The sequence below is a fragment of the Strix uralensis genome, chromosome 4 (genome assembly GCF_047716275.1).
Source record: "Strix uralensis isolate ZFMK-TIS-50842 chromosome 4, bStrUra1, whole genome shotgun sequence".
Lineage (NCBI taxonomy): Eukaryota > Metazoa > Chordata > Aves > Strigiformes > Strigidae > Strix > Strix uralensis.
In genome coordinates, this window is record NC_133975.1 from 21,059,680 (window position 1) to 21,072,854 (window position 13,175).

The window sequence follows — 13,175 nt, forward strand, 5'->3', positions numbered from 1 at the left end:
TGTGTCTAATAACAAGTTTTTAAAATTATATTGATTCAGCTAGAAGATAGAATCATCTCCAACAGGATATTTTCACAAAACAAAATAAATTATATAACTTCACCTGTCAAGCTCCACAGAGCAAAGGGCATGACCTGAACACCCACACTCACCCATGCACTACACAGGAAAGAGACTGGACTCCTTGCTCAATAAAACACCAATAATTACATCATCCAAAGTGGTTTTTTCTATGTTGAGTGTGTTTATAAATCCATGTAGTTGGAGAAAATACTTGTTCCAAAGTTTAGAAAAGCTATGTTTTCTGACAAAGTCTTTCAGCCTTTGCTTGCTGTGTCTGCTCTTTCTACCTTTCCACATCCAATAGCTTTTATTTCCATGTGGGCAGTACCATGCCAGGGGTGACTGTGAATATATTTGTGAAATGTATGCCTACTGTGGACATCATCCTATGTCTTCAGTCCTGCGTCTTTTGTAAAATCACCTCTTTGCCTTTATCCCAAGCATTTATTCCTGTGCTTCCCAGTGTGACAATTTCCACGTGAGCCTTTGGGGCTCATCTAAGGCCTTACCACTTGCACGTGTGGGTGCTTGCAGCTGCACAGAAGAAAGCCAGTTCTTTGTGCTTGTTCTATGGGGTTTATTTAAACCAAAAATACATTAAATTGTTAATTTAGGTTATTGCCTAAGTGAAAATGCATTCCATCCACAAAGTCACCAATATTATTTTCATTTAATTAAAAAAAGATTAAATTATTTTACTTGAAAGCATTATTTTCACATGGACAAGCCCATTCTCCCCACCCTAAAATTCTTCTTTTAATTGACACTGACACCAAAATGATCTCAGCATGTATTAGCTCAGCTAAAACAATGTGAAAAAATACTACAAATGTAACTGAAATATTTTGATTATGAGGCATAGATATTGAAGTGAAAACTGCAATACATGTATTCATGTTTAAAGACAATCTATTAGTGTCTTGGAAATCTTAAGAGATATTCAGAACTGCGCCTGAAAACTGAGCAAAACTTGATGTAAAGGACACCAATTTTTACAGGAGAATTTATGATAAATAGAGCATCTTGTAAGGCTTTTCATAAAGTCCCTTATCTTCAAAGGGCCCTCTTCCTCCTTTGTACTTTTGAAGAGAGAAAGTGATATAAAGCTCAGACAGTGATAGCATCCATTTCCCATAAAATTCTCACTGCGTTTACTGTCAGCTGAAGTGTTTCATTACCTCAGAACTAAATCGTGTTCAGCTGATGCCACATTCACTTTCCAAGACCACATGATAGATACTTGAATTTCTGCAGGCCACTCACTGACTCTTCTGATGCAGCTCAGGGGGGTGCAGATGCATTCATGTGAGTGTAAGAACATTTGGAGAGTGAAGCTCCTGTTGTCTTCCCCTCCTCTTCATCACCAACCTCTCCCCGTATTGCAGGGGGCTTTTGCTTTGCACAGCAGGTGAAAGTGGCTAGAAAACCCATGCGGAAACGCTTGTTCATAAAGCAGTATATGATAGGGTTCACACAGGCAGATGTGTAGGACAACAGGTGGATAAAGGAGATAGGGGCCCCTGAGAGACGCTGGTCTGCTGATGTGGTGTCAAACGCACGCCAGGCATTGACACTGAAGATGGGAGTCCAGCAAAGGAAAAACATAATCACTATCACCATCAACATGCGGATGACGAGTTTCTTGGCCATTAAGTTGGCAGAAGAACTGCTGCTTCTCACCCTGTCTATTTTGCTATGGCTAGTAGCAGAGAGCTGTTGCAACGGCATTTTCCTTTTTCTTTTGGTTTTGTTGAGGTAGCATCCATCTCCATCCTCATATTTGGTGCTGCAGGTACTTATTTTTCTTTCTGTACATATAAATTAGTGCTTAAATAGTTGGCAAAATATCTTTGAATAGTGATTCAAAATAAAAAACAAAGAATGGTGTCTAAGTCTAAATAAATAACATAATTCATGGCTGAACAACTGCTGCAAAGAAAGCACTGGCCTACTTCCGAGTCAGTCAGAAGCTGACTGCTTCTGCTTCAGCTGCTCTGCGTCCGCTATCTCTCAATATTCTCATGTTTTAACTCTATACAAATTGATGCAAAAGATGTAAGAATACCGTTTGCGCAAGTATTCACTGAAGACAGTTTTCAAAATTATATGTTTCTATCTTAATTTGACAATTTCTATTGTGGTGTTTATTGACAGAAATTGTCCTCATCCGTGGCCAGAAAAAAAAAATCTTGGGATTTCTAGAATAGGCAAATTAGAGATTTAATTTATCCTGCCCAGAGTATTTGCAAACAAGCCATAGGTGAGGAATTATTTGCTAGTGAATAATGGAAAAACTTCAATCAACAAATGCATCTGGCAGGTTCACTGGCCATAATAATCATTTTTGCAAATAGAAAATTTTGCTTTCAGTAGCTTCAAGATGACTGCTCATATCTTCAACTCTAACTTAAAAAAACCTCCAAACCTAAATGTATTGTTACCTCGTGAAGATTTTCGTTGGCTGGCATCAAATTTTATTCCTCTGTAGAGTTCCAAAGAAATTAGGCCATATGCAACCATCATTATAATCCCAGGTATAAGAAAGAGTATGAGTAGCAGGAAAGTGTACCTAAAGAATCAAAAGAAAAACTGAGAACAGGGAACAGCACAAAACCAGAAAAAACTCCTTTTTCTCTAGGTGAGAACTGGGTGGGGATTTCAAGATTTTTCTGAAATTTTTTCATGCTAATATGAAGCATCATTTTGACAGCTCTGGAAAGTAGAAGGTTTCCACCTCATTTCCTCCTTCTTCCCCCAGAATAGTACAGCAGGAACAAGGCTATTGCGGCTCCAAAACATCCATCACCCAACCTCTGTAGGCTCAGAGGAGATGAGCACTCCCACAGTGGTTAGAGGGGGCAGAAGGTCTCTCTGCGCATGAGTGGGGCTCCCTGCTGTCACCAGATGAGCATCAGATGCCCTGTAGCTTTCAATGATGTAAAAATTGCCTTGCAGAAGCCAAATGAGCAGCTGCTGATTCTCAAAGGAGTCCCTGGTACAGGCAGTCATCACTTCAGTGAATTGGGACTTGCCAGGGGTCGTGGCACACACAGGCAGGGACAGAGCAGCCACAACCTGGGCTTTCATCCCTGGGGCCGTGCAGAGCACCTGGGGAGGGATCCCAGGGCCAGCAGCCCCTTTGCTAAAGGAAGCAGCTTTTACTTGGTTGCACATCTGTTACTCTCCTAGGGAGCTTCTGTAATGTGATTACAAGCTGGGGAAATGTCTGTTTAAATGCATTCACGAGTCTATGTCTCTTCTGCAACCCGGGACTTCGGTCCAAACTCACTAATGCACCTGGTTATCTGCAAAGACATCACAGAGAACAGAATTTCACCCTGCACCCTCCCTCCTCATCTGAACTCACACTGCCAAATACCTGAGACTACCTAAAGCATTAATACAAATTTACTGTTTGTGGATACACCACACTGAAGTGGTGCATGCTTTAATTTTGTTCCCAATTCCAACTGACCTTTAGTATCCAAAAAAATCTTACATCTTCTCAGGGACAGTTAAAGTGTTTAGTCGTAGTGCAAGGACACAATGTCTAAGTAATATTGCTGCTTGACAGTGCTACTATTTACTTACTCTGCCTGGACATGTAGGACTTGGAGCACTGTCTCTCCCCTCATCTCCCTGCCCTGTAAGTGACCAAAAGGATTCAGTTCTCAAGAAGGGCATTTGCAACCTCTCCAAGTTTTCATATTCTACTTCTCTGCTCCAGAGGACCTTCAGACCAACAAATTAACAGGCAAGGCAGCACACAGAGGGGCACTTGTATGTGTCTGCATTTCTCAAAGATTAATCAAGGATTTCTCTGAAAACATTAAAGTTTATATAAAATGAGTGAAACAGTATTCCTACTTGAAGAGTGACAGGTGCTTTATTTACAGCAACAGTAGGGGCTTAGCATACCATAGTGTGAGTGAGAATCATTGCCATGTTGGGTATTATTCCTATGACAAGGGAAAAGTCACAGAAGTGTCAAAATGTAAGCAGCTTAAAAACATGGTGGTTTTTTGTTGGTTTTTTTTTTTTTTACTTCTTAAATAAGCATGATAGAAGTGTAAATGTTTGCTGAAGGTTAATACTTGATTTCCAATAGGCTTAATGCTACCATGAAATCCTGTTTTCCACCAGATAATTATGCATTTTCTAACAGTCAGTTATGTCTTACCAAGACTGCTGAATGACATCACTTGGCCAAAGGAGCCGACACATATTTGCTGTGGTGTTGTTATACTTGGTAAAAGGTACCAGTTTGCTGTAAATTGGGTATGGTGACATGATAGTAAAGGAAACACACCAGGTAGCAGCAATCACTTTCAAGGCATGAGATTTTGTCTGCCAGACCCTGGACTGCAGAGGTTTGCAAATGGCACTGTATCTCTCCAAAGATATGGCAACCAGGCTGAATGTAGATACACTCACAGAGACACCTGTATATATAAAGAATAAAGGTTTTAAAGGTTTATGTCATTTTCAAAGAGTCTTGTTAACTTTCTGTATACATATAGAAAATTAAAACCATAGGAAATTATTTATAAATATCATACTGATTAAGTCAGCGAAGAATGTGTGGGCAATGGGTCTGGGCCTCCAGACTGATATTCCTGCTCTGCTCTTCTCTAACTCCAGAAGTCCAAGAGAAACAATTCGTTGTGTCAAACCATGAAATTCTGATAACAGGGAAAGAAGACACTTTTCCTCCTAATTCTTCTCTTTGCTACTGTGGTTTATCCACTCCACTAATTGCACTGAAACTCAGACAAGCATTTGAAATCAGTGGGATTATGTTCTTAATTACACTTTTAACACAGAGGTTCATAGTCCCTCTTCTACTGCTTTAATTTTTTTAAGTGTCTTGCTTGACTGGTGATCCCATTTTCTCATTCAAGAGAATTAAATATGTTATCACTTTATTAATTAGATGCTAATAGAGTTACAAAGCAGGAGCAATGAAGTAATGAAGCAGAATCTTTGTCCTTTGAGTGCCCTTAATGTCTCCTGTTCATATATTATAAAATATAATGCAATGGTCTGTATTTCTGCCACTGAGGTGCCCCAGTTTATCACTGCAAGATTATAAATATATCTTCTTAAATTTGTCACAATTTTTTTTTTCAGTGAATGAGCTTTCCTTTAACAGTCTTTGTGAATGTTCTACTGTGGGTCAAAATATAAAATGTCAGTATCTTTACAGTTTGCTTTACTCAAATTATCTGTAGTTTAAACTAAGTCTTCCTACATCTAGAAATGAAAAATTGAGCATAGGTGATGCAATGGATGTCAGTGTCTGTTTGTCAGCTGAAGCTTCTGTTGACCTGAACTGCTAAGGGGAAATATCCACATTCTGACTCATAAAATAAAACACCTTCATAATGAAAAACTTCATGTTCAAAAATATTTCACTGGATTTTTTTTTTTATAAAGTAATTTACACAGTGTGGAATAAGAGAAAGATGACAACACTTCAGTAATATTTTATGGTATTTATGGCAGCAATTCATTATAATTGTTTAAACATGGCCTTTAGTTTTATTGGTTTTATCTACAAAAATATGTTGATTTCCCATTCGCACACTTGAGGTGTGTACTTTCACATTACATCAAAGTTCTCAAGGGCACGGGTTGAAAGGGGAGCTAAGGTTTCTGTAATTAACCAAGGGTCTCCCAAGGTAGTAAAAACTTTACATAATGTTAGCTTTTTTTTTCCCCCAAAAGAAACAAGCAAACAGACAGGAATTATTGAATGTGAGACAAAAATCACTTACACTGACATAATCCAGGCATTTTTAAACTCCTGGCTTCCCAGCCAAAAGGAGTACAGCAAGGCATATAAAAGTGATGCTTCTCAAAATCAGCCTTCAAAAGCTGTATCTGTATTTTGTGGTCTCCTGGTGAGCTCTGATCACACCTGGTCTGTTCTCAAAAAGTGCTTGCTCTAACTTCCAGCTCTGCAAATGACACCTACTTTGGCCTATTTTTTTTCATGTATCACTGCTACCAAAAATCTGTGGGCAGAATCTGCCCTTAGTGAGGACTGCACAACCCTGCTATTTCTGATGGGTGATCTGAACGCTGCTAATAACTCTGTCAGTGACAGGTAAGCAAGCGCATGTGACAGGCTCCTCATTAAAGTTTGATCATGCAATGTACTTCTCACTTAATGTGATCCAGCAAAACACTTCTGTATGTCGTTAAAATTAAGTGGATGCCTCTGTGTTTTGCTGGATAAGACTGAGGAAACCAGAACCATGAAGATTTGCATCACAAAGTTGTTTCTCTGTGATTTTTGGTGTCTCTTGAATGGCAGATGGAAACAGTCAGTTTTTTACTAGTCCTTAATGTTCTTCTCACCTATCTCATTAGTCAGTCTTCAAAATAAGTATAAGCTTCCAAGACTTACCCATGAAATAAGTGGCAGTTTTGCAAACAGCACTACCAAAAATAAAATCTTTCAGCAGGTTGGGAATGAGGGTGAATGGCATGCAGAAAAGGCAGAGCATCAGGTCGCTGACTGATAGTGACAGCAGAAATGTGTTTGTAACTGTTCTCATCCGCTTGTTTCTTATCAGCACTGTAATTACCAGCATGTTCCCCAAAACGCTGAGCAGAAATATCAAACAATACAGCAGAATCCGAATTACCTGATGCAAATCTGAAAATTGTCACAAGGAAAAGTCAGTTATGCAGTATAGAGCTCATAGACTAGTATTATATGTTTCATCTTTTATTCAAAAGGTAAAAGCCTTTCTCTATTCAGTTTTAATAAGGTTTATGTCTTTACACCAATGCAAAATCAGTGGAAGTGCTGAAATGCTTAAACTTATTCTGATCTACCTGAATTGCATAACGTTACAATACAATACAATGCACATCTGGAGAGCCAAATACAACTTCTTAAAAGCACGTTCTGCTCACACTACTTCATGTGCACCACTCACTCATCATGGGAGATCCTCCTTTATGCAGAAGTAAGAAACAATACAGCAGTCAAAAATATTTTAAAATATGGATATTTTTTTCAGCCTCAGAGTGCTATAATTTCATATTTAATCACTTTCATACACAGTATCAGATCAGATAACTTCATTATTATTGAATTGCTCAAAGAGTAAAAATCATGTTTCTCCAAGTCCTTAGCAGCTGTTTACATTTTGTGCCCAATAGTGGTACTGTTTTAGCTTTCCATTATAGCCAAATTTTGTTCTAGTTGAATTTTTAACTTGGAAAAACAACACATACTAAATTATTTCCTGCCTGTTTCTCATCCTTACTTATCAGCAAGCAGTTGATTTTGCACTCCCTCACAGAAAAAGCCTTGTGTAGCTGTTTCTTTCCATAGTATCTCTACTTTCAGATAGAACTAAAACTGTCTGAAAAAAATCTATTTTTCTATACATACCTTTAGAAGGATAAGGTGGATCAGACACACAGAAAAAAGTATCATTTTCCAAGATTATATCGCACAGGAAAGCAGTAATATTGGTACCATTCCCGAGGAAGCTAGCATCAACTATTTCCATTCTTCAGTATCCAAAGGTTATCTTTGATGAAGAAGAGGGCAGGTTTGTAACTATCTGCCCATTCTTTCAGTAAACAAACACATTTCTGAATGAAATGTTCAGGAGAAATACAAGAGAGGCAGTTGTGCAAGGAAGCTCTTCTAACTCTCTGTCAGGAGCACCCGGCACACAGAGTTCTGTTCAGGCTGAAGAAGATTTATTTCAGGGGCACACAAGGCAGTTCAGAAAAGCAAAGCATGCGTGCACAAACACGCTCACACATATGCACGCACATACACACACACACACACACACATCCCCTTCAGCAATTTTTTAGATCCACCCTCTTCTGTTACTGGACTACTGTTGGGATTATAAACAGGCTAGAAACAGATTTCAGTGTTAACCCCTTGCAAGATTGCTTCTACTCACATCTCTGCAATATTTCTCAGAGGGAGTCTGTTACGCCATGGCCAATAAATCACAGCCACTGAGTGATGAGAGTGATAAATCCTTCTCTCAACCAACAACATTTAAAATGGTAAGACTAGTTGAATAAAAGGGCAGAAAAGAGAAAAACATAGTGAAGATTTTGCATGCCTTACATGAAAATGATGCCTATCTTTGTATTTTTCAGAGCAGACTGAAGACTGGGTATGCTTAGAAAAACAAGAGCTGTTACATTTATCTCATTTGGTGAAGTGCTAACTTCATACAAAAGCACTGTATGTGCCTAATTCAAACCCCAGCAAGTCAGTAGAAAGACTCACTAATTTCAGTGTTCTGGATCAAACCTTATGAAAGTATGATATTAGAATTATCAGTTAATATAAACAGAAGCCTACATATTTTCTCAGTGCATGGACTTGTGTATGACTTGAATATAAACTTGATGAACTGATAAACTGTGGCACATTAGTTACGCATTAGTGTAAAACACAACAATCTTGATTGTTTAAAAGAAACCCTTTCTTCTGAGTTCTGCCTTTTGAATACATAAACACCATTCTCTCTGGTGTTTTTACAAAAGTCATGGGCTTTTAACTTCCAGTACACAGCTTGTTTATGGCCAAAAATGTAAACTAATATTATAAATGAGTCCCTGCTGTAACTCAAGGGAAAACAAATTTCGCATTTAAAATCTCTTTTAAGAGAGAGGTAGAGCAGTAACAGGTTCCTAATAACAAGTCTGGAGCCCTTAAAGTGGATATATACAGACTGGAAGGCCTGGATTTCTTTACCAATCTCGCCCACTTCACTTTATAGTGCCATTAATGGGAGTAGGTACATAGGAGAGTGGATTGAAAAGTTACATCTAAAATTCTAATTTCTAAATTATCTTTTCTTTAACAGATTAATTATATTTTTTCCATTTCTTTTACAGGTTTTTGCAGTTTTTAAAATCTGAGATAAAACAACTCAAAATGGTAAGCGGTGTATACAATGTGTAACTCTCAGCTGAAAAAAATATTCAGTCCAGCAGGACTCAATTCCAGTTTCAAAGGTGTAACATACTGCAGAATGACATGTTCTCATTTATTTTTCCACTCATGAATCTCAAAATGGGAGAAAATCATATTGAAGAAACAAAAGTTAAAATATGCTTCATTTCTGCAATGATTGAGCATTAAGATCGAACATTAGGTACCAATGTCTCTGAAACTAAATTTTCTCTTAGCTGCCTAACTGAGCTTTAAATTTTTAATATGTTTTCTATGCTTAAACTGATGGGTGTTCCTAATCAACCACTCTATTAAATGACAAGCGTCGCCCATTTAATTAAATCGAGAATTTTTTTGTTGTTTTAGTTATGAATTTATTTGTAATTATTTCAGTATTTCCTCAACTTTTTCTCTGACAATTTAAAATTACTATAATGTCCCAAACAGCTGAAATGGTAGCCAAGACAGGTGCTGATTTAGTAGTAGTAATGCACAGGAAAAGTAATGGATACTTTTTGGAAAGGACTACTGAACGTGGGTTGTTTTTTGCTCTTCTTCATAGATAACAGAAAGATGCAGAGTAGTCTAAGCTGCCCAAACTTTTGGTTAACAACTTCTCCTTCCTTTGTAAATTACTTTCCGTAGAAGAAAAATCAAGGGCAAACCAACTCAGACCAAACTTTGTAGCCTATGTCTGCCTTTCTAAGGTGTCCTTTACACTTGAGATACTGATCCTGCTTTCCATGTCCATAACGTGACTTACTTCAATGAAGTCTAAATTTTAGACTATTTTCTTTTGTCATAAAGTAGCATTCAATCTGAATGATTTTGAGCTTTAAGAAATGGTTGTGTATCAAAAGATATTATTCTTGATGTGGAAGAGATCTTTCTGGATTCCTGCCACCTTCTATTAGATCTGCATTAGAGAAATTATTTGATATGTTTTCAGCTACAGTTGTGTTGAATGGCTGATATTAGCAGTATTTTTATTTACTGTATTATTTATTTACCATAGATATGTTCCTATTTGGGGTTGGATTCTCTCTCAATTACTTTTTAGTTTACATTTTTTATACTGTACTTTTGGGGTGAGGGGTTAATTGATGGTGTTCTGATGAGTTACAGCTTGGTTATTCCTGTACCTTGAGGAAGCAACATTGCACTAAAGAGAAAGATTAATTTTTATTTATGTTGTCAAATATAGACTGAGACTGTGCACTCGTCATCACCTGTTGGGCTTCCAGACTTTCTAAACTGGATTGCATAGAGTCTTCCATGAAGTCTTCAGGACCTGGTTAAAACCAAGAGTAGAAACATAGTGAATGGAGATCTGGGGGAGACATAGTGATCAGGAGGGAAGACAAGATTAGGGGGATCATTGCAATCAAAAGAGATTACACTGGGGCTATTGCCTCTCACTGTATCGTGACAGTGAATTATCATTCTGAAGTTCACTTCTCTGTACTTGTCATGATTTTGTCATAGCTGAAGAACATCAGGTTGATTATTCATTCCTTGTAAACAAGTGGTTTTGTACTGTCCATGAGCATTGTGGCCCAGGTCTAAAATCTTTTCTGGTTATTCTACAGTCTTTCACAGATGCCAACAAGATGAACCAAGGATTTAAATAATGGCATATTGAGTTTTTGTGTTGTTTTTTCCTCTGTTCCTTTCCTAATAATTCCTGTAATCCTATTTGCCTTTTTTATGACTACTGAGAATTGAACTGATGTTTTCATGGAAGAACCTACTGCAAATTCAGTAGTCTCTTTCCTGCATAGTAATATCTAGTTTAGAGCTCTGTACATGAACAGTATACTGGTCATGAAAAATCATAATTGTTTTCTGCTTTGCAGTGATTTTTATTCTCCCATTTTATCAGAAAGAGCTTTCTGCAATTCTTCAAAGTCAGTTTTTGCTTCTCCTTTCCTTGCATGACTTAGCGAGCAGAAAAGTCTTTTACCTCACCCTTCTTCCCATTTTCTGGAGCATTTGTGAAAGAGATGAACTGTAGAAAAGCTTCCTGTGAGGCTCTATTCATAATTGTCTTTTACTCCTGCTTTTCATTCCTACTTTTTATTTTCAATCTTCTAATTGTGCTGTTCCCTGTTTCACTCCAGACCAATGGTCTACTTGTCCACGATGCTGAATTGCTCCCAAACTCCTGCTTCCATGATTCTCCTTCTGACAAGCAAATCCATGCCAACTTTGCTCCCTCGGCCCAGATGATAAGTCTTCCATGACTATCTGTGAACTTTGATTGCCATGTGTTAAATCATCCCAGGCTTTAGGAAGCTCCACCTAGAAAAGCAATGAAGAAACAAAACAAGTGATACAGCAGCTCAGTGATGTGGGTTGTGCACACAGCATGAGGGAACAATGTTTTAAGTTAAAGAAAGAAAACATGAAGCCTGAAGTATGCATGCAAGTCGTTGAAAAACTCAGCATGTAGTCTACTGAGTTAAGACCTTTACTGGCATTGCCATCACTGAATCACTCATGGCTCACTGGCTCTGTGTCCACATGATGTTCATGGATGCCAGGAAGTTGGCTTCCAAGTAATTGCCCCTGATTGACAGCCTAAGGAGAGAGTGCCTTTTTGACCTTTTTTATTTTTTTCTGGGGAGAGAAGGAAATCAGACCTTTCCACTCCACTTTCGCAAAGATAGCGCAGAGCCATGTTTGCATTGCAGCTCACTTTTTCTGGACGTGCAAATTCAGATGATATATGTCAAGCTTATTGTCCTGAATTACATGCGAGCAGGTGGCTTCATCCCTCGCCATTCACGTCTTCCCAATGGAAGCCCACTGGTGGTGGCAGTGTCAGTGTTAGGCTGTGCAGAAAAAAGCTTGCCATGCCCATGCCACATGAAAAAGGCTGAACTGTCAGAGAGGAGTGGGCTCTTGTGGAGGACTTGCCATAATGTTCTTCACCTCTGGAAGTCCTGGATGCAGCTGGTCATCAGTGGTACATACTACTGCATGGTCTCACTAACCCCCTTGCTCTCAGGGGGTGAGAGGCTGGCCAGGGCTGCAGGTCAGTACAACAATATAAAGCCAGTGCATGTCTCTCACATTGGTCTCAACTGTATGTGGGAAGGTATGAAGGACCAGCTTCCTCAGAACTGTAGGAGCCCCTCACCTAGCCCCATCCCAAGGGATGGGCCCACTACAGTGTCAAGACATGCTTCCTAAGCACACGCAAGAGGGCTGAAGCCAATGAGGCCAGCAGCCATTGCTGGAGGCTTCATGTAGTCAGCAGAAATGCAAAATGGGCCAAACTGCCTTGGATGCAGCCTGCTTTGTGAAGCCTCTCAGCATAGTCATGTACTGTGCAAATGAGTGGAGAGCATGGTGCTGGGAGGCACCATGTGGAGCATAGACATGAAGGGCTGAGGAATAAGTACTGAGCTGTGATTGACTACAGAAAGTACTAACTTCAACCAAAAGCAAGCACGGAACGAGTGAGGGAATGCTATCTCATGCAAATCCCAACAACTATGTAGTTACTGTTTAAAACAAACTGGATCATCTTGTTCACATACTCAGATCTCTAAATCTGCAAGGTGTATCTTTCCTCTACAAAATTTGTGCAGAACATGTGTCCAGAGATTTTTATCTGTTATTACCATCCCTACCAGTTTTCCTTTGTGGGTGCCAGGCTTACAGACTGTCTTGTAATTCCAAGGGTTTAGTTACCCTGGAGCCCTTTTTAAACATTGGCATCACATTTGCACCATTTTTTTTCTCTGACAGCAACACAGTTCTAAGCAATAGATTACACATCACGTTTAATAATTTTACTATTTCCTTTAGAAGTTCTGGATGAATACCATCTGGTCCTGGGCTGAGCTGGATTCAGTGTATGCTGGTTAAATTGCCAGACTAAATGAGTAAGAATTTGCTACGAACCCTTGACTCCCTTTCTGGAGTGGATTTCTGCATGAAACGTATTAAGATCAAAGACTTTTGTTTTTCTAGGCATTTTTTTGGCATAGATTTACTCAAATGTACAGCCAATAATCTTCATGTTTGGATAGTTCTGAGGTGCCTTTTTAACATCATTTCTCTCCCCTGCATTTAGCTAATTGCATGATAGATCACTCTCCATGCAGATCAGTATCATCTCATTGTCTCCCTGCAAGCTTTAAGAGAGAGA

The 13,175-nt window shown here is 38.7% G+C and overlaps 1 protein-coding gene across 1 annotated transcript; it reads right to left on the reverse strand.

Annotated features, from left to right (window-relative positions):
* Positions 1 to 1,344: 1,344 nt before the first annotated feature.
* CCKAR (cholecystokinin A receptor) lies at positions 1,345 to 7,595 on the reverse strand. Its single transcript, XM_074865050.1, has 5 exons — positions 7,475 to 7,595; positions 6,476 to 6,727; positions 4,244 to 4,505; positions 2,505 to 2,632; positions 1,345 to 1,871 (listed from the first exon to the last, which is right to left on the reverse strand). Exons 1-5 carry the CDS (start codon positions 7,593 to 7,595, stop codon positions 1,345 to 1,347), a joined length of 1,290 nt encoding a protein of 429 aa, XP_074721151.1.
* Between the last annotated feature and the right edge of the window lie 5,580 nt (positions 7,596 to 13,175).

What these genes read in the sequence shown, in the direction of transcription:
- CCKAR (XM_074865050.1), bottom strand. Translation starts at nt 7,595, where the DNA reads ATGGAAATAGTTGATGCTAGCTTCCTCGGGAATGGTACCAATATTACT. An exon ending in AACTGCCACTTATTTCATGG is followed by an intron (nt 4,506 to 6,475) that starts GTAAGTCTTGGA and finishes TTATATATACAG; the next exon opens with GTGTCTCTGTGAGTGTATCT. An exon ending in CCAACGAAAATCTTCACGAG is followed by an intron (nt 1,872 to 2,504) that starts GTAACAATACAT and finishes TTATATGTACAG; the next exon opens with AAAGAAAAATAAGTACCTGC.